Source organism: Sphaeramia orbicularis, chromosome 7 (assembly GCF_902148855.1).
Source record: "Sphaeramia orbicularis chromosome 7, fSphaOr1.1, whole genome shotgun sequence".
Taxonomy (NCBI): Eukaryota; Metazoa; Chordata; class Actinopteri; order Kurtiformes; family Apogonidae; genus Sphaeramia; species Sphaeramia orbicularis.
The window spans coordinates 7,097,865-7,125,321 of NC_043963.1; the positions used below are offsets into that span (position 1 = coordinate 7,097,865).

At 33.5% G+C, this 27,457-nt stretch overlaps 1 protein-coding gene across 1 annotated transcript; it reads left to right on the plus strand.

Annotated features, from left to right (window-relative positions):
- Positions 1-4,276: 4,276 nt before the first annotated feature.
- lhfpl4b (LHFPL tetraspan subfamily member 4b) lies at positions 4,277-19,040 on the plus strand. Its single transcript, XM_030138392.1, has 9 exons — positions 4,277-4,415; positions 10,505-10,725; positions 13,420-13,624; positions 14,686-14,765; positions 15,933-16,080; positions 16,160-16,197; positions 17,052-17,746; positions 18,467-18,602; positions 18,851-19,040. The coding sequence occupies exons 2-6, from the start codon at positions 10,507-10,509 to the stop codon at positions 16,186-16,188; spliced, it is 681 nt and encodes a 226-aa protein (XP_029994252.1). The 5' UTR covers positions 4,277-4,415; positions 10,505-10,506; the 3' UTR covers positions 16,189-16,197; positions 17,052-17,746; positions 18,467-18,602; positions 18,851-19,040.
- The last annotated feature ends 8,417 nt before the right edge of the window (positions 19,041-27,457 follow it).

A 27,457-nucleotide genomic window follows, 5' to 3' on the forward strand; every position in this document is an offset into this window, starting at 1 on the left:
TATAATATAATGAGATGCCCTAAAATCCTCGGTTTAACCACAGCTGATTCTTCCACTAGTATTTATCACAGAATATTATGTTCACACTGAAGATTAAAAAAGGAAAAAGTTGTAAGATTAAGAAAAATATATCATTTAATGAGAAGAAATGTGTAACTCCATGGGTAAAAAGCTGTATTTTTATGAGAAGAAAAACCACCACATTGAAAATTATCACCTGAACCATCGAGGTATGAATATGTGAATACTTTTACAACTTCAGTGAAATCCAAAAGACTCAGTATTTTATTATTTCTGAAACTTTACTGAAGTTTAATCTGAACAGATGCTGAATTTGACAAAAACGACCGATGTTTAATTTTCTTTGAGTTTCTCATAAAATTCTGTCTTTTTTTTGTCATGAAATTTCAGGACTTTACATTCTTTTTTTTTTTTTTTTTTTTCCTTTATATCATTACAACTTTATTCTTGTAATATTATGAAATTTTTTTCTCTAAATATATATATTTTTTATCATCAGTGATGCCCTAATCCTCCTTTGTAAGATTAAAATATCTGATGAAACCATTAAAATTCTAAAAGAGTTAGGAATAATTCCCTATTTTCTTGTGATAAATTCTCTGTTCAACAAAACTATTCATTTATAATCTGAAGGCAATTAAATAAAAAGATATGTATAAATAAAACTAAAACTTTGCTGTTTTCATCTTCACTTCATATACTTTATTTTTATTTTTACTTTTGTTCATATGTCTCGATTTCTTTGGGTTTTGTGTCTTTTATTAAAAAAAAAAAAAAATCTTTATTTATTCTTTTTAATTAAGTTTTCTAATATTTTGCTGCTTAATTGATTAAATTGCATGGAGACATATTAAAAATAACAGTTAACAGTAGATCTTAAACAAACTTCAGAATCAGAAAAACTTCATTAAAGGCAGGAAATTATCAACATAATTTCTAATTTTATCTGTTTTTTTTCTGATTCTGAAACTACGATCGTTCAGGCCTGTTGTATTAGACTGTGTTATTATGCGTTATTTACTTTCTGATTATTAAAAGGAGTTGTTGTTTTTTTAGTTTTTGGCTCTAAATTGACATCATGTTCAACCTCAAAGAATCAAAAAAATCTCCAAATAGAAGCTTTACCTCGAGAGTTAAACACATTTTGAGCTGTTAAACTGTTTGATATTTAACAAAACCACTTTCTTTTTCTGGACACATTTTAACCAAACTGTTATTTTCCACTTCTGTGCAGTACATGTTATTTACTACGGAAGAGGATTAGGGCCAACGGGGGAAAAAAAAAATTAAGATCCAATATATTTTTTAAATTATCTTTCTGAGAAAAAGTCCGAATTCTCATTTTAAAGTCCAAATTCAGAATTCTGACTTTTTTTTCTCAGAATTCCAACTTTAAACTCAGAATTCTGACTTTTTTTTCCTCAGAATTCTGACTTTAATCTCAGAATTCTGACTTTTTTTTTTTTTTTCTCAGAATTCTGACTTTAAACTCAGAATTCTGACTTTTTTTCCTCAGAATTGTGACTTTAAACTCAGAATTCGGACTTTTTTTTTTTCTCAGAATTCTGACGTTAAACTCAGAATTCTGGATTTAATCTCAGAATTCCGACTTTAAACTCAGAACTCTGACTTTAAACTCAGAATTCTGGATTAAAACTCAGAACTCTGGATTTAATCTCAGAATTCTGACTTTTTCTCAGAATAATAAGAATAAAGAAATATATATATGTATATATATATATATATGTGTGTGTGTGTATATATATATATATATATATATATATATATATATATATATATATATATATATATATATATATATATATATATATATATATACAGGACCTTAATGTTTGTGTGTTTTTTTCCAGTGGCCCTAATCCTTTTCTGTAAATTTACAGACTTTGTGTGAGAGCAGTGAATGTAGCGTTTTTGAGTTGAGGCCTTTTTTTTTTATGTTGTGCAATATTCAGTTGTTTTTCCTCTGGTTGTATTTTCTCTTCTGTAACTTTTATTTACAGTTTTACAGTGATTAAAGTCTGTAAAAAAAAACCCTGGTCTGAGTTTTTTGTTGCAGCTCAGTTTCTTTATCTTCACTCATCGAACTAAACCTGTTTGTTTTTTGACCAGATTTAACCAGGTTTGTTCACGACATCACTTCATCTACGTCCGTTTACTCCTTCGTCCACATGTTGAGACAATGTCCAACATCTGGGTCTGAAGAGAAGACGATAAGCAGAACGGATTAAAGTCAGGTTTACATTCAAATACAGAATCACATATTTAACTAAAATATTTGGAAAAAAAAAGTCTCAATTTTTTGGTTTGTTTCACTGATTATTTTGTTGCGTATTTTCTTGAGTTTTTGTTCTTTTTTTGGTAATTTTGTTCATATTCTTAATTATTTTGTGTTTTGTTGGTTATTTTTTTATATTGTTAATCATATTGTCAGTTTCCTGTTTATTTTTATTTACTTATTTTGTTCATTTTTGTTTTGTTGATCTTTTTATGTTGTTGCTTAATTTGTTCATTTTTCTTCATGTCAATTATTATAGTGATTATTTTGTTACCTGTTAATTTTGTTGATAGTTTTGTTTGGGTTTAGTTGATCTTGTTGATTTTATTTATTTATTTATTTTTCCCATTTTATTTTTGGTTTATTTTCACAATTGTGTTTCTTAGTTTGTTCTTTTTTTTTTTTTTTTTTTTTTTAAATTCAGTTTTTGTTAATTTACATAATTATTTTGTTAATTTTACTCTTTATTCTGTTCCTGTCATTTATTGGTTTGTTCTTTTTCTTAATTCTATTGTTTTTTTTATTCTTTTTGTTCATTTTCTGTTTCTTTGGTCAAATTTTGGTGATTTTCTCAATTATTTTGATATTGTTGCTTAGTTTGTTAATTTTTCTTCACATCAATTATTATATTGTTGATTATTTTGTTACCTGTTGTTAATTTTCTTGATAGTCCTTTGTTTTTGTTCATCTTGTTAATTTTTTTTCCATTTTATTTTTTGTTTATTTTCACAATTTTTTTGTTTAGTTTGTTCATTTATTTGTTTTCTTTAGTTTTTGTTAATTTACGTAATTGTTTTGTTCATTTTGCTCATTATTCTGTTCCTTTTGTTTATTATTGTGTTAATTTTCTTAATTCTATTGTTCTTTTTTATTCATTTTGTTTATTTTTTAGGGGTTTTTTTGGGTTGAGTTTTGGGCATTCTCATATTGTTGCTTAGTTTGTTCATTTTTCTTCACATCAATTATTATATTGTTGATTATTTTGTTATCTGTTGTCAGTTTTCTTAATAATTTTGCTTTGGTGTAGTTGATCTTGTTGATTTTTTTTTTTTTTTTTCCTTTTCACAATTTTGTTGCTTTGTGTGTTCCTTTTTTTCTGTTTTCTTCAGTTTTTGTTAATTTATGTAATTTTGTTCATTTTGCTCATTCTGTTCCTTTTGTGTGTTCATTTTCTTGATTCTATTATTATTATTTTTTATTCATTTTGTTTATTTTCTGTTTTTTTTGGGTTGAGTTTTGGTCATTTTCTCAATTATTTTGATATTGTTGCGCAGTTTGTTCATTTTTCTTCACATCAATTATATTGTTGATTATTTTATTACCTTTTTTTGATAGTTTTGCTTGAGTGTAGTTGATCTTGTTTATTTAATTTTTTTTTTTTCATTTTGTTTTTTTATTTTAACAATTTTGTTGCTTAGTGTGTTCATTTTTTTCTGTTTTCTTCACTTTTTGTTAATTTACGTAATTATTTTTTGCTCATTCTGTTCCTTTTGTGTGCTCATTTTCTTTTTTTTTTTCTTTTTTTAAATTCATTTTGTTTATTTTCTGTTTTTTTGTTTGAATTTTGCTCATTTTCTAATTATGTTGTTGATATTGTTGCTTAGTTTGTTCATTTTCTTTTTCTTTTTTTTGTTTTCTTTAGTTTCTGTTTCTTTTTGCTTATTTCATTCATTCTCTTCATCTTATTGTTCATTAGTTGATCATTTCCCACACATTTTGTCAGATTTTCTAAACTTTGGATGATGCATCTGATGTTTTCTCATCTGTGGATGAAGGACACAGATGTTTTCCAGCCTTCAGAACAGTTTTATTTCACCAGTCTGCTCCTCTGCTTCTATTTAATCCTTTATTTACATCCTTTCTTCTCACTCTCACGGACTACAATTCACCGCCATATTTGTAGTCCTCTCCGTCCCTATGTTCTTATCTGCGCATGCGTGGTCGTCATCGGCGCAGCTCTACATCCGGGCCTGCGGCTGCATCCTCCCGCATCCGACCCACCGTCCCCGGCCTCCCGTCGGCCCCGTCGGTCCGGTTCTCATCCTGCACAGACAGACCGGAGGACGGACACGGACCGGTGGAGCTCCGCCAGCCGCAGGTACGTGTCTCCGGTTCTGGTCGTGGTTCTGGTCCGGGTCCTGGTGGATCCGGACCGCGGGGTGATGGGTGATGAGGAGGATGGAGGATGAAGGTGATGTAACCGCTCTGTGCGTTTTCCTCAAACTTCTGCGTGTTTGTTTTTGCGTTAATCTGAGCTGAACACAGGACGTTTGACAGGAATTTGGACAAAGTTCTGTTTGTGTGTGATGTGATCCGGACCTGGACCTGCATCTGCAGCTCACAACAACAATAATCTGAAGGAAATATGTGAAATAATAAACAGATGCACCAGCAAAATGTAAATAAATGACAAGTGAACCTGGAAATCTGCAAGTAGACCTTAGAAAATGCACCAAAACTGCAAGAAAAGATGAAAAATGTACTTTATTGTCCTTAATTTATTCAGAGAAAAAAAAAAAACTATCAGATTTACATCCACGTCTGTCAAATTTGAACTGAATTTTGAGGAAAAACAGCACAACGATTGTATATTTTTGTTTGTGTCTGAAGTATTTAAGAGGATAACAAGCATAAAACTCCAGTTGCTGATCTAATAATAAACATATGGATCAGGAAAATGTAAATAAATGACAAGTGAACATGGAAATCTGCAAGTAGACCTTAGAAAATGCACCAAAACTGCAAGAAAAGATGAAAAATGTACTTTATTGTCCTTAATTTATTCAGAGAAAAAAAAAAAACTATCAGATTTCCATCCACGTCTGTCAAATTTGAACTGAATTTTGAGGAAAAACAGCACAACGATTGTATATTTTTGTTTGTGTCTGAAGTATTTAAGAGGATAATAAACATAAAACTCCAGTTGCTGATCTAATAATAAACATATGGATCAGGAAAATGTAAATAAATGACAAGTGAACATGGAAATCTGCAAGTAGACCTTAGAAAATGCACCAAAACTGCAAGAAAAGATGAAAAATGTACTTTATTGTCCTTAATTTAGAGGAAAAAAAAATTATCAGATTTCCATCCACGTCTGTCAAATTTGAACTGAATTTTGAGGAAAAACAGCAAAACGATTGTATATTTTTATTTGTGTCTGAAGTATTTAAGAGGATAATAACATAAAACTCCAGTTGCTGATCTAATAATAAACATATGCACCAGCAAAATGTAAATAAATGATACTTGAACATGGAAATCTGCAAGTAGACCTTAGAAAATGCACCAAAACTGCAAGAAAAGAGGCAAAAATGTAGTTTATTGTTCATAATTTATTCAAAGAAAGAAGAAGTTATCAGGTTAAAATCAGATTTCCATCCACGTCTGTCAAATTATAACTGAATTTTGTGGAAAAACAGCAAAACAATAGTATGTTTTTGTTTGTGTCTGAAGTATTTAAGAGGATAATAACATAAAACTCCAGTTGCTGATCTAATAATAAACAGATGCACCAGCAAAATGTAAATAAATGACAAGTGAACATGGAAATCTGCAAGTAGACCTTAGAAAATGAACAAAAACTGCAAGAAAAGATGAAAAATGTACTTTATTGTCCTTAATTTATTTAGAGAATTTTTTTTTTTTTTTTTTTATCAGATTTCCATCCACGTCTGTCAAATTATAACTGAATTTTGTGGAAAAACAGCAAAACAATAGTATGTTTTTGTTTGTGTCTGAAGTATTTAAGAGGATAATAAACATAAAACTCCAGTTTCTGATCTAATAATAAACATATGCACCAGCAAAATGTAAATAAATGATACTTGAACATGGAAATCTGCAAGTAGACCTTAGAAAATGCACAATAACTGCAAGAAAAGAAGCAAAAATGTACTTTATTGTCTTAATTTATTCAAAGAAAAAACAAATTATCAGGTTAAAATCAGATTTCCATCCACGTCTGTCAAATTTGAACTGAATTTTGAGGAAAAACAGCACAACAATTGTATATTTTTATTTGTGTCTGAAGTATTTAAGAGGATAACAAGCATAAAACTCCAGTTGCTGATCTAATAATAAACATGTGGATCAGGAAAATGTAAATAAATGACAAATGAACGTGGAAATGTGCAAATAGACCTTAGAAAATGCACCAAAACTGCAAGAAAAGATGAAAAATGTACTTTATTGTCCTCAATTTATTCAGAGAAAAAAAAAATGATCAGATTTACATCCACGTCTGTCAAATTTGAACTGAATTTTGAGGAAAAACAGCAAAACAATCGTATATTTTTGTTTGTGTCTGAAGTATTTAAGAGGATAATAAACATAAAACTCCAGTTTCTGATCTAATAATAAACATATGCACCAGCAAAATGTAAATAAATGACAAGAGAACGTGGAAATGTGCAAATAGACCTTAGAAAATGCACCAAAACTGCAAGAAAAGAGGCAAAAATGTACTTTATTGTCCTTAATTTATTTAGAGAAATTTTTTTTTATCAGATTTCCATCCACGTCTGTCAAATTTGAACTGAATTTTGAGGAAAAACAGCAAAACAATTGTATATTTTTGTTTGTGTCTGAAGTATTTAAGAGGATAATAACATAAAACTCCAGTTGCTGATCTAATAATAAACATATGCACCAGCAAAATGTAAATAAATGACAAATGAACGTGGTAATGTGCAACTAGGCCTTAGAAAATGCACCAAAACTGCAAGAAAATTTGCAAAAATGTACTTTATTGTTCATAATTTATTCAAAGAAAGAAGAAGTTATCAGGTTAAAATCAGATTTCCATCCACGTCTGTCAAATTATAACTGAATTTTGTGGAAAAACAGCAAAACAATAGTATGTTTTTGTTTGTGTCTGAAGTATTTAAGAGGATAATAAACATAAAACTCCAGTTGCCGATCTAATAATAAACATGTGGATCAGCAAAATGTAAATAAATGACAAGTGAACATGGAAATCTGCAAGTAGACCTTAGAAAATGAACAAAAACTGCAAGAAAAGATGAAAAATGTACTTTATTGTCCTTAATTTATTCAGAGAAATTTTTTTTTATCAGATTTCCATCCACGTCTGTCAAATTTGAACTGAATTTTGAGGAAAAACAGCAAAACAATCGTATATTTTTGTTTGTGTCTGAAGTATTTAAGAGGATAATAAACATAAAACTCCAGTTTCTGATCTAATAATAAACATGTGGATCAGCAAAATGTAAATAAATGACAAATGAACGTGGAAATGTGCAAATAGACCTTAGAAAATGCACCAAAACTGCAAGAAAAGAGGCAAAAATGTACTTTATTGTCCTCAATTTATTCAGAGAAAAAAAAAATTATCAGATTTCCATCCACGTCTGTCAAATTTGAACTGAATTTTGAGGAAAAACAGCAAAACAATTGTATATTTTTATTTGATAATAAACGTAAAACTCGAGATGCTGATCTAAAAGGAGATTAATTAGTTTATTTTTGTCTGTTTTGTTGATTTTGCTGCTTATTTTGTTTATTATTTTGCTTATTTTTGGCCTTTTCTGCTGGTTTTGTTTATCATTTTGTTCATTATTGGTAAATTTACAATAAATCAGTAGTGGGAGAAAAAAACCCATTCAGTCTTATGTGAAACACGCCAATATTTTAGTTTTTTTGAATTTATTGTTTATTAAAATTGTTCATGTTTCTACATTTTTATGAAGGTTTTTGTTTATTTTGTGACTTATTTTGTTAATTTTTGCTCTTTTTGTTGATTATTTTGGTTCTTTTAGCTCAAATTGTTGATCGTATTCTTTACTCTTGCTCATTGTGTTGATTATACTCTATATTTTTCTTAATTTTTTGGTTGTTTTGTTCATAATTTTGTTAATTATTGGTAAATTTACTATAAACCAGTAGTGGGGGGAAAAAACATTCAGTCTTCATTGAAACACGCCAATATTTTAGTTTATTTTGTTGCTGATTTTGTGAATTCAGTTCAAAATCGTTTATTTTTCTCCATTTTTATGAAGCTTTTTGTTTATGTTGTGACTTATTTTTTTCATTTTTACTCAAATTGTCGCTCATATTCTTTATTTTTGCTCATTTGTTTTGATTATATTCTTTATTTTTCCTCATTTTATTGATTATTTTCTTCATTTTTGCTTTATAGTTTTCCAGAGTATTTGAAGTAAAGGTGAAAATAGCACAATTAGAGACTGACAAATTTTACTCTTTAGTTTTAATGCATTGAATTATAATGTATATATATGGAAATGTGTATATACTAGGTTGAGAACAATGATGAAAATGACATACTGAAAAAAGTCTGTAAATGTTTTCTGTAAAAACAAGGGAATCCAGATGAAACAAACACTGACTATGAACACATTTAAACAGTGACATCAATGAAACAGAACATCATAATAATAATAATAGTAATAATAATAATAGTAATAATAATAATAATAATAATAATAATAATAATAATAATAATAATAGTAATAGTAATAATAATAATAATAGTAATAGTAATAGTAATAATAATAGTAATAGTAATAATAATAATAATAATAGTAATAATAATAATAATAATAATAGTAATAATAATAATAATAATAATAATAGTAATAATAGTAATAGTAATAATAATAATAGTAATAATAATAGTAATAATAATAATAATAATAGTAATAATAATAATAATAATAATAATAATAATAATAATAATAATAATAATCGTCCTCAGGGTTCAGTGTGGTTGTGTTTTTACTTGTCTCTCCTCCGTCCACTCGTCCACTCGTCCACTCGTCCACTCGTCCACTGGTCCTGGTGGAGGCAGATGGTCGCCCACCCTGAGTCACTTCTGCCGGACGTTTTTCTTCCGTTAAAGGTCTTGTTTTGCCAAGTGTTGGCTCTGGGGGATGTGAGGGGTTTTCTGTAGTTCTAGAAGAGCTTGTTGTTCTGCAGTGACATGAGTCTGGTCCTGGTCACCGTCAGCCTGAGCAGACGGAGGATCAGACACATTTAAAGGAGCAGATTTAGGTGAAAAAATAAACAAATATCACCTTTGAGGATAAGTGATCATATTTTAGGTTTAGACACAGATTCACAGTAAAACAGTAAAAGTCTGAGTTTATGTTTGAATGTGGTTTTATTTATGTTTGACTTAATATTTATCTGAGTTTTTGACCAAATCACAATCAAATCAAACTGTTTCTGTTCCTGTCTGTTTCCATCTGTCTCTCTCTCTCTCTCTCTATCCCTGTCTCTCTCTTCCCATCCCTGTCTCTCTCTCTCTCATCCCCACCCCCCCCTCCCCTTCTCCCTGCCTCTCTCTCTTTCTCTCTCTCTCTCATCCCCTTCTGTCTGTCTCTCCCTCTCTCTCTCCATCCCCTTCTCTCTCTCTCTCTCTCTCCCCTTCTCTCTCTCTCTCACTCTGTCTCTCTCCTTCTTCCTCTCTCCCTCCCCCCTCTCCCTCTCTCCCTCCCCTTCTCTCTCTCTCTCTCTCCCTCCCTCTCTCTCTCTCTCTCCATCCCCTTCTCTCTCTCTCTCTCTCCCCTTCTCTCTCTCTCTCTCCCCTTCTCTCTCTCTCTCACTCTCTCTCTCTCCTCCTTCTCCCTCTCCCTCTCTCCCTCCCCTTCTCTCTCTCTCTCTCCCTCCCTCTCTCTCTCTCTCTCCACCCCCTCTCCATCCTCTCTTTTTCTCTCTCTCTCCCCTTCTCCCTCTCTCTCTTTCTCTCCTCTCTCTCTCTCCCTCTCTCCCTCTCTCCCCCTCTCCTCTCCCTCTCTCTCTCTCCCTCCCCCTTCTCTCTCTCCTCCTCTCTCCCTCCCCTCTCTCTCTCTCTCTCTCTCTCTCTCCACCCCCTCTCCCCCCTCTCTTTTTCTCTCTCTCTCCCCTTCTCCCTCTCTCTCTTTCTCTCTCTCTCTCTCCCCTTCTCCCCTCTCTCCCTCTCTCTCCCTCTCTCTCCCTCTCTCTCTCTCCCTCCCCTTCTCTCTCTCTCCCTCCCTCTCTCTCTCTCTCCACCCCCTCTCCATCCCCTCTCTCTCTCTCTCTCTCCCCTTCTCCCTCTCTCTCTCTCTCCCTCTCTCTCTCTGTCTCTCTCTCTCTTCCCTTCTCTCTCTCTCTCCCCCCCTCTCTGTCTCTCTCCCTCTCTCTCTCTGTCTCTCCCCTCTCCCCCCCCCCCTCTCTCCATCTCAGTCATGTCTGCGTCTCCTCCTCTCTCAGATCTGTCTCGTCTCTATCAGACAGAGTTTGTCCGTAGTGCTCGTGCGGTCGGCGTCCTCTGGGCCGTCTGTACGCTCTGCTTCGCCATCATCCAGGTGGTGGTTCTGGTGCAGCCCTCCTGGATCGGTACCGCCGGCAGCCACCACCAGGGGGTGGGGCCGGCCCCGCCCAGCGGCACCCTTGGACTGTTTGAGGTGAGACAGACAGACAGACAGACAGACAGACAGACAGACAGACGGACAGAAAAAAGACAGACAGACAGAAAAAAAGACAGACAGACAGAAAAAAAGACAGACAGACAGAAAAAAGACAGACAGGCAGACAGACAGACAGAAAAAAGACAGACAGGCAGACAGACAGACAGACAGAAAAAAGACAGACAGACAGAAAAAAAGACAGACAGGCAGACAGACAGACGGAAAAAAAGACAGACAGACAGAAAAAAGACAGACAGGCAGACAGACAGACAGAAAAAAGACAGACAGACAGAAAAAAAGACAGACAGGCAGACAGACAGACAGAAAAAAGACAGACAGGCAGACAGACAGACGGACAGAAAAAAGAGACAGACAGAAAAAAGACGGACGGAAAAAAAGCCAGATGGACAGAAAAAAGCCAGACAGACAGAAAAAAGACAGACAGACAGAAAAAAAGACAGACAGACAGAAAAAAGCCAGACAGACAGAAAAAAAGCCAGACAGACAGAAAAAAGCCAGACAGACAGAAAAAAAAAAGCCAGACAGACAGAAAAAAAGACAGACAGACAGAAAAAAGACAGACAGAAAAAAGACAGACAGACAGAAAAAAGACAGACAGACAGAAAAAAAGACAGACAGGCAGACAGACAGACGGACAGAAAAAAAGACAGACAGAAAAAAGACAGACAGAAAAAAAGCCAGACAGACAGAAAAAAGCCAGACAGACAGAAAAAAAGACAGACAGTCAGAAAAAAGACAGACAGACAGGAAAAAAAGACAGACAGACAGAAAAAAAGACAGACAGACAGAAAAAAGCCAGACAGACAGAAAAAAAGCCAGACAGACAGAAAAAAAGCCAGACAGACAGAAAAAAGACAGACAGACAGAAAAAAAGACAGACAGACAGAAAAAAGACAGACAGACAGAAAAAAGACAGACAGACAGAAAAAAAGACAGACAGACAGAAAAAAGACAGACAGACAGAAAAAAAGACAGACAGGCAGACAGACAGACGGAAAAAAAGACAGACAGACAGAAAAAAAAGACAGACAGGCAGACAGACAGACGGACAGAAAAAAAGAGACAGAGAGAAAAAAGGACAGACAGAAAAAAGACACAGACAGAAAAAAGACAGATGGAAAAAAAGACAGACAGACAGAAAAAAGACAGACAGACAGAAAAAAGACAGACAGACAGAAAAAAAGACAGACAGACAGAAAAAAGACAGACAGACAGAAAAAAGACAGACAGACAGAAAAAAAGACAGACAGACAGAAAAAAGACAGACAGACAGAAAAAAAGACAGACAGGCAGACAGACAGACGGAAAAAAAGACAGACAGACAGAAAAAAAAGACAGACAGGCAGACAGACAGACGGACAGAAAAAAAGAGACAGAGAGAAAAAAGGACAGACAGAAAAAAAGACACAGACAGAAAAAAGACAGATGGAAAAAAAGACAGACAGACAGAAAAAAGACAGACAGACAGAAAAAAGACAGACAGAAAAAAGACAGACAGAAAAAAGACAGACGGAAAAAAAGAGACGGAAAAAAAAGACAGACAGAAAAAAGACAGATAGAAAAACGACAGACAGATGACAAAAGAGAGACAGAGACAGAAAAAAAGACAGATGCAGAGTTAAATATGGCTTTTTATTTTTTATTTTCTTTCATTGTTCAAACTAATGCAGATATTATTCCATTGGCTATGTAAAAAAATGTGTTTTTTATTGATTATTTTGTTTATTTGACTAATTTTAATTTTGACTGTTTTATTTTCTTAATTTTTTGCTCATTTTATTGATCGGCTATTGAGCTAACAGCCTAATAGTTTTTGAGTATTTGTAGAGTAAATGACACATAATTACAGAGTGAGCAAGGTTGTTCTTTAGTTTGGATTCAAATCCATTATTGTTCATTTATTTGGTGTTGTATGTACATATGTATGTACTAGGTTTCTGTCACGGATAAGTTAGGAAATGTTTTCTGTGAAAATGAATGGTAAGTGTAAAAACTTGTAATTATTAATCCAGTTTTTATGTTCAGTTAATGACATGTATAGCTGAAAACATCATTTTTTTCAACAGTTGTGATGTAATAACCTTAGAATTTACTCTGAATTTATTTGAAAATCCACACCATCAATAAATTAAATACAGAAAAACACATTATGCTCACTGAAAAATGCAAAATGCTGAGGATAACACTAAAGTAACTGGTGTTAAGTCACTTTGGAAAGGTTAAATGAGAATGAGAGAAAAAAAATCTTTTTAAAATTGCCACAAAAAGTTAAACTTTAAACTGTGAAGTTTCAGTAAAACACTTTATCTAGTTTGGCAAAATTTTCCAGTTTAAATGATTTACTAATAAATAAAACTAATAGAACATTTAAAAAAAAATAATTTAGATTTATTTGGGGACTCAAAAAAGGGTGGAGGTTATAAAATATTCTCATTCAGCTGTGGCTATGTTAAAACATTATTTATTTAGTTAAGAAATGGGGAAAATGTGACACCTCAATAAACATTAAACCCACATAAATAAAAATATAATATGTTAAAGTGGACCAAATTTAAAGGAACTCAACTTTCTGGCTTTTAACTTGAACATAGATGTTCCTCTGTCCTACCTGTTCATGTCCACAGGTCATTTCAGTTGGTTGACCTTTAACCTCTGTCCTCCCTGTGTCAGGTGTGTGTGGAGTCGGACTGGCCGGTCCCGGACTGCCGTGGCAGTCTGTCCAGTCTGTCTCCTCTGCCGTCCTTCCAGTCGGTGGCGGTCCTGGTGGGCGTGTCCCTGTGGGCGGTGTGGACCAGCGTCCTGTGTCTCTGCCTGTTCAGGTTCTGCAGCGCCGCCACCGTCTACAAGATCTGCGCCTGGCTGCAGCTGACGGCAGGTAGGACACACAGGACGCAACCGACACGACAGACACAACTGTTTGAGCCAAGGGCTTTTAATGATGTCATCTCTGTCTGTCTGTCTGTCTGTCTGTCCTTCTGTCTGTCTGTCTGTCCTTCTGTCTGTCTGTCTGTCTGTCCTTCCGTCTGTCCTTCTGTCTGTCTGTCTGTCTGTGTGTCTGTCTGTCTGTCTGTGTCTGTCTGTCTGTCCTTCTGTCTGTCTGTCCTTCTGTCTGTGTGTCTGTCTGTCCTTCTGTCTGTCTGTCTGTTTGTCTGTCTGTCCTTCTGTCTGTCTGTCTATCTGTCTGTCTGTCCTTCTGTCTGTCTGTCTGTCTGTTCTTCCGTCTGTCTGTCTGTCTGTTCTTCTGTCTGTCTGTCTGTCCTTCTGTCTGTCTGTCTATCCTTCCGTCTGTCTGTCTGTCTGTCTGTCTGTCTATCCTTCTGTCTGTCTGTCTGTCTGTCCCTCTGTCTGTGTGTCTGTCTGTCTGTTCTTCCGTCTGTCTGTCTGTCTATCCTTCCGTCTGTCTGTCTGTCTGTCTGTCTATCCTTCTGTCTGTCTGTCCTTCTGTCTGTGTGTCTGTCTGTCTGTTCTTCCGTCTGTCTGTCTGTCAATCCTTCCGTCTGTCTGTCTGTCTATCCTTCTGTCTGTCCTTCTGTCTGTTCTTCCGTCTGTCTGTCTGTCTGTTCTTCCGTCTGTCTGTCTGTCCTTCTGTCTGTCTGTCTGTCTGTCCTTCTGTCTGTCTGTCTGTCTATCCTTCCGTCTGTCTGTCTGTCTATCCTTCTGTCTGTCTGTCTGTCTGTCCTTCTGTCTGTCTGTCTGTCTGTCTATCCTTCCGTCTGTCTGTCTGTCTGTCTATCCTTCTGTCTGTCTGTCTGTGTGTCTGTCTGTCTGTTCTTCCGTCTGTCTGTCTGTCTATCCTTCCGTCTGTCTGTCTGTCTATCCTTCTGTCTGTCCTTCTGTCTGTCCTTCCGTCTGTCTGTCTGTCTATCCTTCTGTCTGTCCTTCTGTCTGTCCTTCCGTCTGTCTGTCTGTCCTTCTGTCTGTCTGTCTGTCTGTCAGGTTTCTGTCTGGCTTTGGCCTGTCTTCTGTTTCCAGACTCATGGGAGAGTCCAGAGATGAGAGCTCTGTGTGGAGACTCGGTGAGTTCAATGAATACAATACAATACAATACAATACAGTATGATACGATAAGATACGATACAATACAATATCTTTATTATAAAAAAATTCTTGCGAAATACAAATATTCCATATCTGATGGCACACATTTGCTTCCATATTTATTGTCATTGTAACAAGTACGACAAAATTAAAGGTGCCATCCAATAGGTACATCATATATAAAACCTAAACCTAAATAGTTTTTGCGTAGGTAAAAAAAAAAAAAAAAAAAGCAGAAACCCATCACTCCCACTCCAGCATACATTCTGTTTTTGCACTGATCATTTTTTTTCCAGCTGTTTTTATTGACTTTAAATTTCAGTTTGCAAAAATAAACAAACAAATTCAATATTACATCTATTCTATTCTATTCTATTCTACACGGGTTGGACAAAATAATGGAAACACCTTAAAAAATCAACAAAATATAATTTAATATGGTGTAGGTTCGCCTTTTGCGGCAATTACAGCCTCAATTCTCCGAGGTATTGATTCATACAACTTGTGAATTGTTTCCAAAGGAATTTTAAGCCATTCTTCAGTTAGAATACCCTCCAACTCTTTTAGAGACGATGGCGGTGGAAATCGACGTCTTACTTGAATCTCTAAAACTGACCATAAATGCTCAATAATGTTGAGGTCTGGGGACTGTGCCGGCCATACGAGATGTTCAACTTCATTAGAATGTTCCTCATGCCATTCTTTAACAATTCTAGCTGTATGGATTGGGGCATTATCATCTTGAGGTGAAGGTGTTTCCATTATTTTGTCCAACCCCTGTATTCTATTCTATTCTATTCTATTCTATTCTATTCTATTCTATTCTATTCTATTCTATTCTATTCTATTCTATCATTCTACTAAAACAGTGTCTGAAAGTTTCTTCTTTGAGTCATTTTCATCTTTTTAATCTTTTGTCTTGTTACATCAGTGGGTCTTTTCTGTTTTTGTCTCTGTGTGGTTTAGTCTAAACTTCCTTCTTCATTCTTTTTATGTCCGTCCATCTGAATCTGACTGGTCTTATTGAGCTTGTATTGTTCTGTCTGGTTCTGTATTGTTCTGTCTGGTTCTGTATTGTTCTGTCTGGTTCTGTATTGTTCTGTCTGGTTCTGTATTGTTCTGTCTGGTTCTGCGTCGGTCCTCAGGTGGGCAGCTTCTCTCCAGGTAACTGCTCGGTCCACTGGGCGTACATCCTGGCCATACTGGGAGTCCTGGATGCCGCCATCTTGGCCACGCTGGCCTTCGTCCTCGCCAACAGACAGGATGCTCTGCTGCCGCCGGACGCCAAGGACGGTGAGGAGGGGGCTGGACATGAACCACACAGAAAACCCCTGCAATCCGACTGTTTACTAATGAAAGTGTGTTTTATCAGTTACTACAGGTTTACTGATGTCAGCGTAGAGTCACCAGGTGAGTCCTCTACATCTTGTTCTTGTTCTTCCTTGTCATCATCATTGTCTTCTTTTTCTTCTTGTTTTTTTGTTCTTTTTCTTCTTCATCCTCTTCTTTCTCGTCATCGTCATTGTCATGGTCTTCTTCTTCATGTTGTTCTTCATCCTCTTCGTTTTCTTCTTCCTTTTCTTCTTCTGTCTCATCTTTGTCATCGTCTTCTTCTTCTTCATGTTGTTCTTCTTCTTCCTCTTCTCCTTCTTCTTCATTTTCTTCTTCCTCTTCTTCCTTTTCTTCGTCTTTCTCGTCATCATCGTCTGTCTTCTTCATGTTGTTGTTCTTCTTCCTCTTCTTCCTCTTCGTCTTTCTCCTCATCATCTTCGTCTTCTTCATGTTCTTGTTCTTCTTCCTCTTCTTCTTCCTCGTCGTTTTTTTCGTCTTCTTCTTCATGTTGTTGTTGTTCTTCTTCTTTGTTACCTTCTTTGTCGTTATCTTCTTGTTTTTTTGTTCTTCATCGTCGTTGTCATCTTGTTGTTTTTCTTGTTGTCCTTTTTCTTCTTCCTCTTCTTCATCGTCTTCTTTTTCTTCTTCTTCATGTTGTTGTTGTTCTTCCTCCTCTTCCTTTTCTTCTTCCTCTTTGTTACCTTCTTTGTCATCACCTTCTTGTTTTTCTTGTTGTTCTTCTTTTTCTTCTTCTTCATGTTGTTGTTCTTCCTCTTCCTTGTCTTCTTCTTCCTCTGTCATCTTCTTTGTCGTCATCTTCTTGTTTTTCTCGTTCTTTGTTGGTGTTGTCGTCTTGTTATTGTTCTTCTTCTACTGCTGTTCCTTCTCTTTTAACTTTTAACACACCTATAACTCTTTCTCTTCCTCTCCAGGGAACTCAATCTCTATTTCTCCTCCTTCTGATTTCTCCATCCTTCCTCAGCCTCAAAGGATAACGTTAGAAATCCAAGTCACACGTTGGTGATTTTAAAACAGAAGCACAACATGTTTGTTTTTTTCTTCAACTTTATGACGTAAAACACGTCACTGTCAACTCTGAAATATATATTTGTCTTCACTGTTGGCTTAATTTCTCTGTAATGTTTATTATTTATCACATCAGTCAGTGTAGTTTGTTATCATAGCTACTTACACCTACCTTTACAACTGTTCCGATAGCTGAGGTTATTGCGTCTACATTATAGATGTTTTTACCTGATGTTAAGCTTGATCTCTTGTGTTGCGTCAATTTCTAGCTAACTTATCATAGCTAGTATATAGACTGGAAAGTAACTAGTTAGTTATTTTAGAGTTAGCATAGATTTAGCTGTAGTGACACTATACACACTTAAAGTAGTTATCTGGTGGCATTTAGCAGCTTTTTGGTGCTTGAGTTACTTTCCATTAAAAACTGTTAGCAGTACCGTTACAACTAAGCGTATTGAAAGCCAATATGTAATTATTATTATTATTTTTTATGTAAGTTTATTTTCTTTAAAGTTAGCATGCAGATAGTTTAGTTTATACATAACCTAAAGGAACAGCTAGCTTAATGCTACATTAGCTGTAGTTTTCATTACACTGGGGAGTCAGTTTTTAGGTTTAGTTAGCTTAATATTAGCTTAGTATCTGTTAGCTAGGAATTAGCTTAACAGCCACTGTCAGAAGAAACTTTAAAAGCGAAATAGACAAAGTGCGGACAGAAAATTGGTCAAAGTTCTAATAATTTTGAATGTTGAGCTGGTATCACACAACGTTAAGTTTAGTTTATATACATAGCCTAAAAGAACAGTGCTACATTAGTTGTAGTTGTCATTACACTGGGGAGTCAGTTTTTAGGTTTAGTTAGTTTAATATTAGCTTAGTATCTGTTAGCTAGGGATTAGTTTAACAGCCACTGTCAGTAGAAACTTTAAAAGCGAAATAGACAAAGTACGGACAGAAAATTGGTCAAAGTTCTAATAGTTTTGAATGTTGAGCTGGTATCACACAATGTTTAGTTGATATACATAGCCTAAAGGAACAGCTAGCTTAATTCTACATTAGCTGTAGTTTTCATTACACTTGGAGTCAGTTTTTAGGTTTAGTTAGCTTGATATTAGCTTAGTATGTGTTAGCTAGGAATTAGCTTAACAGCCACTGTCAGAAGAAACTTTAAAAGCGAAATAGACAAAGTGCGGACAGAAAATTGGTCAAAGTTCTAATAATTTTGAATGTTGAGCTGGTATCACACAACGTTAAGTTTAGTTTATATACATAGCCTAAAAGAACAGTGCTACATTAGCTGTAGTTTTCATTACACTTGGAGTCAGTTTTTAGGTTTAGTTAGTTTAATATTAGCTTAGTATCTGTTAGCTAGGAATTAGCTTAACAGCCACTGTCAGTAGAAACTTAAAAAGCGAAATAGACAAAGTGCGGACAGAAAATTGGTCAAAGTTCTAATAGTTTTGAATGTTGAGCTGGTATCACACAATGTTAAGTTTAGTTTATATACATAGCCTGAAGGAACAGCTAGCTTAACGCTACATTAGCTGTAGTTTTCATTACACTTGGAGTCAGTTTTTAGGTTTAGTTAGCTTAATATTAGCTTAGTATCTGTTAGCTAGGAATTAGCTTAACAGCCACTGTCAGAAGAAACTTTTAAAGCAAAATCGCCAAAGTGTGGACAGAAAATTGGTCAAAGTCCTAATAGTTTTGAATGTTGAGCTGGTATCACACAACATTAGAGCAATGAACACTTTAAAGATGGATTTTTTCATTTTAATTTTTTTTTTTTTGGTTGAGCTAAGCTAGTAGTTTCCTCCTGATTCCACGTAAGGCTAAGCCAGTCCTGGACAATCACAGATGGACCTGATTTGTATCTAAAACTCCTGAACAAAAGACTATAATAGATGTTTTTCATAGCAGACATTTTGACTCATGACTTTACAAAGACACAGATATCATTAAAATGGATGGATCTTATTTAGATTTGTCGAACCCTCTGCACTTTGATAGGAATATTTTACAAAGTGATAATTTTTCGCTTTGTTTGGGACTTTGATCCAGGTCTAAATGTGTTTACTTCAATTGCAAAGTGACAATTTGTCCAACACACCCTGTGGTAGGGCTGAGCGTTTGGATTCACTTTTGCATTATTGTAGGAAATGGATGAAAACTATTTATTCAGTCATTATGTTTTCCGTAACGTTTGTGTTTTATCTGCTTGTTTTAGCCAAAATGTTTGCTGTGAAAAGGGTCTCTTAACAGTTATACTTCTAAGCATGACCTTTGACCTTTTGAAGCACATTCAAATCCGTATTAAATGCAGTTTTCCCTGCAGTTTGTCTTCCAGGCTGAACACTTTATCTGTCTGTTGTGTTTTAGACGACATTGCCTTGAATTGTGACTTTTCCTTCCGAGTTCATCTGTTAGAAATATTCCAACTTTTATTCCCAGAGCATGTATAGAAACATTTATTTCTGTATAGAGATGTGATTTTATCCAAACATAGCATTTTACAATCTGTACATTTCATACTTTTGTAAAAAAAAAAAAAGTAAAACTTGGAGGGCAGATTAAGCTGTAAGAGTGTTAATGTTCACATGCATAAAATATTCCAGTTCTAGCACTGTACGTGTGTTAAAATAATATGAAAACCAGAATATTATCAGAATATCAAACATGTTTTCTACATAAAACCTATTCAGTGTAAGCTGTTTATGTGACCCACAATAAATGAACATATTCAGAATACTATGGGAATATTAGTGCATGTAAACATATGTACTTTATCTACATCAGGGGTGTCAAACTCATTTTAGTTCAGGGACCATATTAAACCCAAATTGATTTCCAGTGGGCCGGACTATGGAAGTAAATCTGTCTCATCAGATTTTGAATTATAAAAGCCATTGAATTTCTAGCACTGAATTTTTTTGCATTGAAATGAAGAATCTGAATTTTTTGTCTCTCAATTCAACTATGTTCATAAATTCAGAGTTTAAAAAATTCAGATGCAAAAAATTCAGATCACACATCTGCGCTGACTGTCTTCCTGCATCTGTGTTACATGACCAACCTAAAGTAACTCATTTGGCTGGCTTATCCTTGGTGTCCCGGATGTATGATCTGAATTTTTTGCATCTGAATTTTTTTATTCTAAATTTATGAACATAGTAAAATTGAGAGACAAAAAATCCAGACACTTAATTTCAGTGCAAAAAAAATCCCAATACTTAATTTCAGTGCAAAAAAAATTCAGATACTTAATTTAAGTGCAAAAAAAAAATTCAGAATCTTAATTTAAGTGCAAAAAAAAAATTCAGAATCTTAATTTAAGTGCAAAAAAAAAATCCAGATACTTAATTTCAGTGCAAAAAAATCTCAATACTTAATTTAAGTGCAAAAAAAAAAAATCCAGATACTTAATTTCAGTGCAAAAAAAAAAAAAAAAATTTCAGATACTTAATTTGAGTGCAAAAAACATCAGTGCTAGAAATTCAGTGGCTTTTATAATTCAAAATCTGATGAGACAGATTTAATTCCATACTGGACCAGTAAAATAATAACATAATAACCTGTAAATAATGACAACTCCAAATTTTTCTCTTTGTTTAAGTGCAATCAAAATTAAATTATAAAAATATGTCAATTTGCAAACTATCCAAACAAAAATGATGTGAATAACCTGAAAAAAATTGAAATTTCTTGAGAAAAATAAGTGCAATTTTAACAATATTACACCTCAACTTATCATTTACACACGCATATTACAGATTGGATCCACAAAAGCACAAAATATTTAATAACAGGAAGAATAATGTTAAAATTTCACTTTCAAAATTTCAGGTTTTTCCACATTTTATTGTTAAAGGATAGTTTGTAAATGTTAATATTTTCATCATTTACTGTAAGTTTTTACACTAAAACAAAGAGAAAAATTTGGAGTTGTCATTATTTATTTATAGATGTAATGTAATACTATGTTTTCACATTAACCCTTTCATGCATAGTGGTCACTCCAGTGGACAGTTATTCTCCAGCTGTTCTCTTGTATATTCATGGGTTTTGTTGGTTTAGTTCCATATCAGCCAACACAGTGGTTGTTTACCCACCATCCCATTCACTGATATTCAGACCATTCCTGTCACTTTGCTGTTCTTCATAAACCTGATCTGCACTAACATGTTTGAGTGTAAATCACCTGTTATTTGTTAGACACAAAGGTTTTTTTTTTTTTTGCATGCTCTTTCATGACGTAATAACTAGGACTAGAATATGTTAAAATGTGAGAAAACATCAGATTTGCAGCATTAAAAATGTTTTTATTTCATTGTTTTCATATTACTTTCTTACAGAACAGGATTAGGGCCACTGGACTTTAATCTCAGAATTCTGCTTTTTTTCCCCCTTAGAATTCTGACTTTTTTTTCCCTCAGAATTCTGACTTTCAACTCAGAATTCTGACTTTTTGTCCTCAGAATTCTGATTTTAAACTCAGAATTCTAAATTTAAACTCAGAATTCTGCTTTTTTTCCCCTCATAATTCTGACTTTAAACTCAGAATTCTAACTTTAAACTCAGAATTCTGTTTTTTTCCCTCAGAATTCTGACTTTAAACTCAGAATTTTGACATTAATCTCAGAATTCTAACTTTTCTCTCCAAATTCTGACTTTTTTCTCTAAATTCTGACTTTTTTTTTCTCGTAATAATAATAATAATAAGAAGAAATACATATTGGACCTTAGTTTATTGTATTTTTTTTCCAGTGGCCCTAATCCTCTTCCGTACTTTCTGATATTGGGTTTTAAACACACATTTCTTTACTTCAAAAATTAAATGCATGGACATTTTTGTAACTCCATGAAAAAAAAAATGATCGCATTGTTTTTTTTTCTCATGTGTAAGGAGGGAAAAAAACACTCAAGAAAAAAATCTTTACTAAGGTTCTGGTAATTCATGCATGAAAGGGTTAAACTAAGAACATCTGGAGTCATTATTTATAGGTTATTACTATTATTTTAGTTGAGATCACATTGGTCTGTATGTGGAACCTGAACTAAAACGACTTCGACATCCTTGATTGTTAATATCTCAAGTGTAATTTTTGTGCTTTGCAAAGTCATCCCGCGGGCCGGACTGGAACTTTTGGCGAGCCGGTTTTGGCCCCCGGGCCGCATGTTTGACACCTGTGATCTACATTATCAAGTTCGTAAGATGAAAGTAAATGTATCGCTAGGAAATGAAAACAAGCCGGTGGAATTTATAATAAAACCAATTCATAGTTTTCGTTCTTGGCTGAATAAGTAACAGTTCGACTGAGCTGGGTTTCATTTATTAAGTGCCAAATATGAGTCTACATCATAAACGTCAATAAAAATGTGCTTCATGTTTATTTGTGACCGGGATATAAATATGTTAAACTGTGACCTCGTCTTCTAGAAAAGCAATGTAGTAGAAAGACGTAATCTGAAGTAAAACTCAGTGGGTTAAAATTGTCCCTAATGTCTCTCCGTAGAAGGATATTTCATCAGATCAGCTCATTCTGTAGTAAATGTTTATTTGTTGTTTGTATTTACAAAATGTACTGTGCATGTCTGATAGCAGAGTACGTATCGATCTGGTGTCTATCAAACTAAACATTAACAGTATTCTGTATTTTTGTGTGTGTTTTTTAGCATGTGTCAATAAATAACAGATTTTAGCAGAATGATACAGACTTATGATGTCATCTGTTATCAGCCAATCAGAGACAGAGAAGGAAGAACAGCTCCTCCAATGATCTTACCTGATGACTGTGTAATGACATTAAACTGTTAAACTAAACTAGTTCTACTGATCTAAACACATTTTCTGGTCATTTGTGAAAAGAGGCAAACATAGCATAGATTTTAAACATCACATACACACAATATCACTATAGGGTCGTCGGTTCAAATAAGGGGGAAATACTTCCATATTTGGTGGTATTTTGGAAATCATTCTAGATTTTTTTTTTTTTAACTTGTCCAGTACGGAAGTAAATCTGTCTCATCAGATTTTAAATTATAAAAGTCACTGAATTTCTAGCACTGAATTTTTTTTGCACTTAAATTAAGGATCTGGATTTTTTTCTTTGCACTGAAATTAAGTATCTGAATTTTTTTGCACTGAAATTAAGTATCTGGATTTTTTTTTGCACTGAAATTAAGTATCTGAATTTTTTTTGCACTGAAATTAAGTATCTGGATTTTTTAAATTTTTTTTTTTTTTTTGCTCTTAAATTAAGTATCTGAATTTTTTTGCACTGAAATTAAGTATCTGGATTTTTTTTGCACTGAAATTAAGTATCTGGATTTTTTTTTTTTTGCACTGAAATTAAGTATGTGAATTTTTTTTTTCACTTAAATTAAGTATCTGAATATTTTTTGCACTGAAGTTAAGTATCTGAAATTTTTTTCACTGAAATTAAATATCTGAATTTTTTTTGCACTGAAATAAAGTGTCTGGATTTTTTGTCTCTCAATTTTACTATTGTCATAAATTTAGAATAAAAAAATTCAGAAGCAAAAAATTCAGATCACACATCCGGGACACCAAGGATAAACCAGCCAAATGAGTTACTTTAGGTTGGTCATGTGACACCGATGCAGGAAGATGGTCCGTGCGAATGTGTGATCTGAATTTTTTACATCTGAATTTTTTAAATTCTGAATTTATGAACATAGTTGAATTGAGAGACAAAAAATTCAGATACTTAATGCCAGTGCAAAAAAAAAAAAAAAAAATCAGATTCTTAATTTCAATGCAAAAAAATTCAGTGCTAGAAATTCAATAGCTTTTATAATGCAAACTCTGATGAGACAGATTTACTTCCATAGTCCAGCATCCTACAGCAGAATGGTAGTCTGGCTCCTTTTGGTGCTGAACAAATTTGCTTTGCTAAGGGAAACTTCATAAAGAATATGAGGCTCTCCTTGATATTCTACTGTCTTTGTTTGGAGTTTTGTTGAACCACATTTTTTGTTCTAGATTAAAATCTGAAATTTCTGAGTAAAAATATGATAAGACCCCTCCCCCCCTAAAAAAAAAAACAAAACAAAAAAACAAAAAAACCAAAAACAAAACAAACAAAAAAAAATAAGACACTGTTCTCACTGGTTAGCCTTGAGGAGTGTTAAATATTAGCTGCTTCAAACAAATGTGTCTTAAGCCACACATTTAGGATACGTCCAGACGACAATGCTTGTGGTATTTTTCTTTTGCGGATTCTAAAAGTTTTGTGTCCACACTTGTATCATATACAGGAGGTCCTCGGGTTACGTGGTACTCGACCTACGCTGTTTCGACTTTAAGACTCCTGCGTCTCGTCCGCCGTTTTGTCTCCAGCCCCATAGTGTAGAATGTCTGTGTTTGTGCTCCGTAATTTTCTCGGTATCCTCACCTTTTTCACCCTCCTTTTTCACATCATGGCCCCAAAAAACAAAGCAGGATCTTCTAGCGATGCTGGTCCAGCCAAGAGGAAAGCCATTACGATGGAAACGAAGCTGGATATCATCAAAAGGTCGGAGAAAGGCGAGACGCCGACGAACATCGGTAAAGCCTTAGGCTTCAGTCGGTCGACCGTGGCGACCACTATTAAGGACAGGGGGTATTAAAGGGTTAATTCCAACTTACACGGAAATTCGGGTTACGTCGCCAGTGTAGGAACGGAACTCGTTCGTAACCCGAGGACCTCCTGTATTGAGGTCAATGTTTACTCTGTTTTAAAGTGTGTAATCAGCACTTTATGGCATGGACTATATAGACACTTTAACCCTCAAAGTCCCAGTGGTACTTTTGTGTCAGTTCCCAGATACATTTTTTTTTCTCTCTATATTTAACCTTTCTTAACCCTGTAAAGCCTGAACCATTAAATCATTGACAGAAAATTCCAGTTCTTTGAAACTGGAGCCTTTTTTGGTCCTTCTGTACAACCAAAAAATTTTTATTTCAAATATCAGTTTCCATGTATGAGTTCAATTTTGTATCATATTTGATACATCGGGTCTCAGTGCTCAAATATTATTTTTGAACAAACAAAAACATAATATAACAGAAACATGTCGAACAAACTGTTAATTCCTTTTCTAAATTATCACAGTTCTTCCTCCTTCCTCATTAATGACAGTCTTGTAGTGTTACTGGAAAGGCCTCTGGTGAATGAACTCCTCCCCCTGGTGGATTATCTGTGTATTGCATGTATCTAATTGTATACATCCGGTTTTTCAAGAAAAAAATAAATATCACACTGATCATGTAGAGGGCTTCAAAACTCATGTATCAAATTTGATACGTTTGTTGTTTAGGGTTAAGGTATTTATCACCATTTATCATATATCTTCTGTATTTTGCATTTTTTCCAACAAAAATCATGTATTTTCTTATATTTAATTCACTGATCATGCAGATGTTCATAAAAACTCAGATTAAAGTTGAGGATTATTATATCAAAAACTGAAGAAAACATGACTTTTTCAACAAAATATAGAATTAACTGAACATAAACCCAGTGTGTCCATCCACTGTCATTGATCCAACTCCATGGGTTTTACTGGTGAATCAACGTTGTAGAAGATGACAGTGTTTCCATGGTAACTACGGAGCCTCTGAACACCCAAATGGGTCATATCTGATGACCACAAAAAGATGATAAACTTTATTTTGCACCAATTATTTACATGTATTGATAGGATTAGTGGATCAACAGGTATTAAATAGTTTAAATCAGTGGATGGTTTTGGTCACTGGTGGCTGTTTGGGCCTTTATGGGTTAAAAGTGTTGAAATGAACTCTGTCAGTGTTAATTCTAGTAGGCTGATTTTGTTGTGTACAATTTTTTTTGACTCAGTAGAGGCTAAAACAAAACAAAACAAACATCCTATTAATTTCTACGAGAGATTTTCTGTTAAAAATCTTTAGATCCTCATGCAGATTTGTTGCCGATTTTAACTAATTACTAAACTAAAACCAATATGGAGCCAGTTTGGTTGGTAAACATCAAACTTGTTAGGATACACTGGAAAAAGAAAACAAGTTTAAAAAAAAAATTATCACAAGATATTTTTTGCTTGAATAACGCCAAAAAAAAAAAAAAAAAAAAAAAAAAAAAAAAAAAATTATAATTTAAATAAATAAATAAATAAATAAAATAAAATAAATAAATCTGCCAGTGGAACAACTGAAAATGATCTTGGTAAGATTTCTTCAAATAAGATTTTTCCAGAACTACATAAGCAAAAGATCTTAAATTAAGCAATAAATAAATAAATAAAAATAAATTAAAAAAAAAAAAAATCTTGAATCGAGCAAAGAAATCTTGAACTTAGCAAAAAATATCTTCAATTAAGCAAAAAATATCTTCAATTAAGCAAAAAATCTTCAATTAAGCAAAATAAAAAAAAAAATCTTGAATTGAGCAAAAAATATGTTTAATTAAGCAAAAAAAAAAAAAAAAAGAAAGACAGAAAAAAATCTTGAATTACGCAAAAAAATCTGCCAATGGAACAACTGAAAATGATCTTGGTAAGATTTCTTGAAATAAGATTTTTCCAGAACAATATAAGAAAAAATCTTAAATTTAGCAAAAACAAAAAATCTTGAATCGCGCAAAAAAGTCTTGAATTAAGCAAAAATATCTTGAATTAAGCAAAAAATCTTAAATTAAGCCAAATAAATCTGGAATCGAGCAAAAAATATCTTGAATTAAGAAAAAAAAAAAAAAAAAATCTTGAATCGAGCAAAAAAATTTCTTGAATTAAGCAAAAATATCTTGAATTAAGCAAAAAATCTTAAATTAAGCAAAAAAAAAATATCTTGAATTGAGCAAAAAATATCTTGAATTAAGCAAAAAATATCTTGAATTAAGCAAAAAATCTTAAATTAAGCAAAAAAAAAAAAAATCTTGAACTGAGCAAAAAATATCTTGAATTAAGCAAAAAATATCTTGAATTAAGCAAAAAATCTTAAATTAAGCAAAAAAAAAAAATCTTGAATTGAGCAAAAAATATCTTGAATTAAGCAAAAAATCTTAAATTAAGCAAAAAAAAAAAATCTTGAATTGAGCAAAAAATATCTTGAATTAAGGAAAAAAAATATCTTGAATTAAGCAAAAAATCTTAAATTAAGCAAAAAAAAAAAAATCTTGAATTGAGCAAAAAATATCTTGAATTAAGCAAAAAATCTTAAATTAAGCAAAAAAAAAAATCTTGAATTGAGCAAAAAATATCTTGAATTAAGCAAAAAAAAAATCTGCCAATGGAACAAGTGAAAATTATCTCGGTAAGATTTCTTGAAATA

What these genes read in the sequence shown, in the direction of transcription:
- lhfpl4b (XM_030138392.1), top strand. Translation starts at nt 10,507, where the DNA reads ATGTCTGCGTCTCCTCCTCTCTCAGATCTGTCTCGTCTCTATCAGACA. An exon ending in GCACCCTTGGACTGTTTGAG is followed by an intron (nt 10,726 to 13,419) that starts GTGAGACAGACA and finishes TCCCTGTGTCAG; the next exon opens with GTGTGTGTGGAGTCGGACTG. An exon ending in CTGGCTGCAGCTGACGGCAG is followed by an intron (nt 13,625 to 14,685) that starts GTAGGACACACA and finishes TCTGTCTGTCAG; the next exon opens with GTTTCTGTCTGGCTTTGGCC.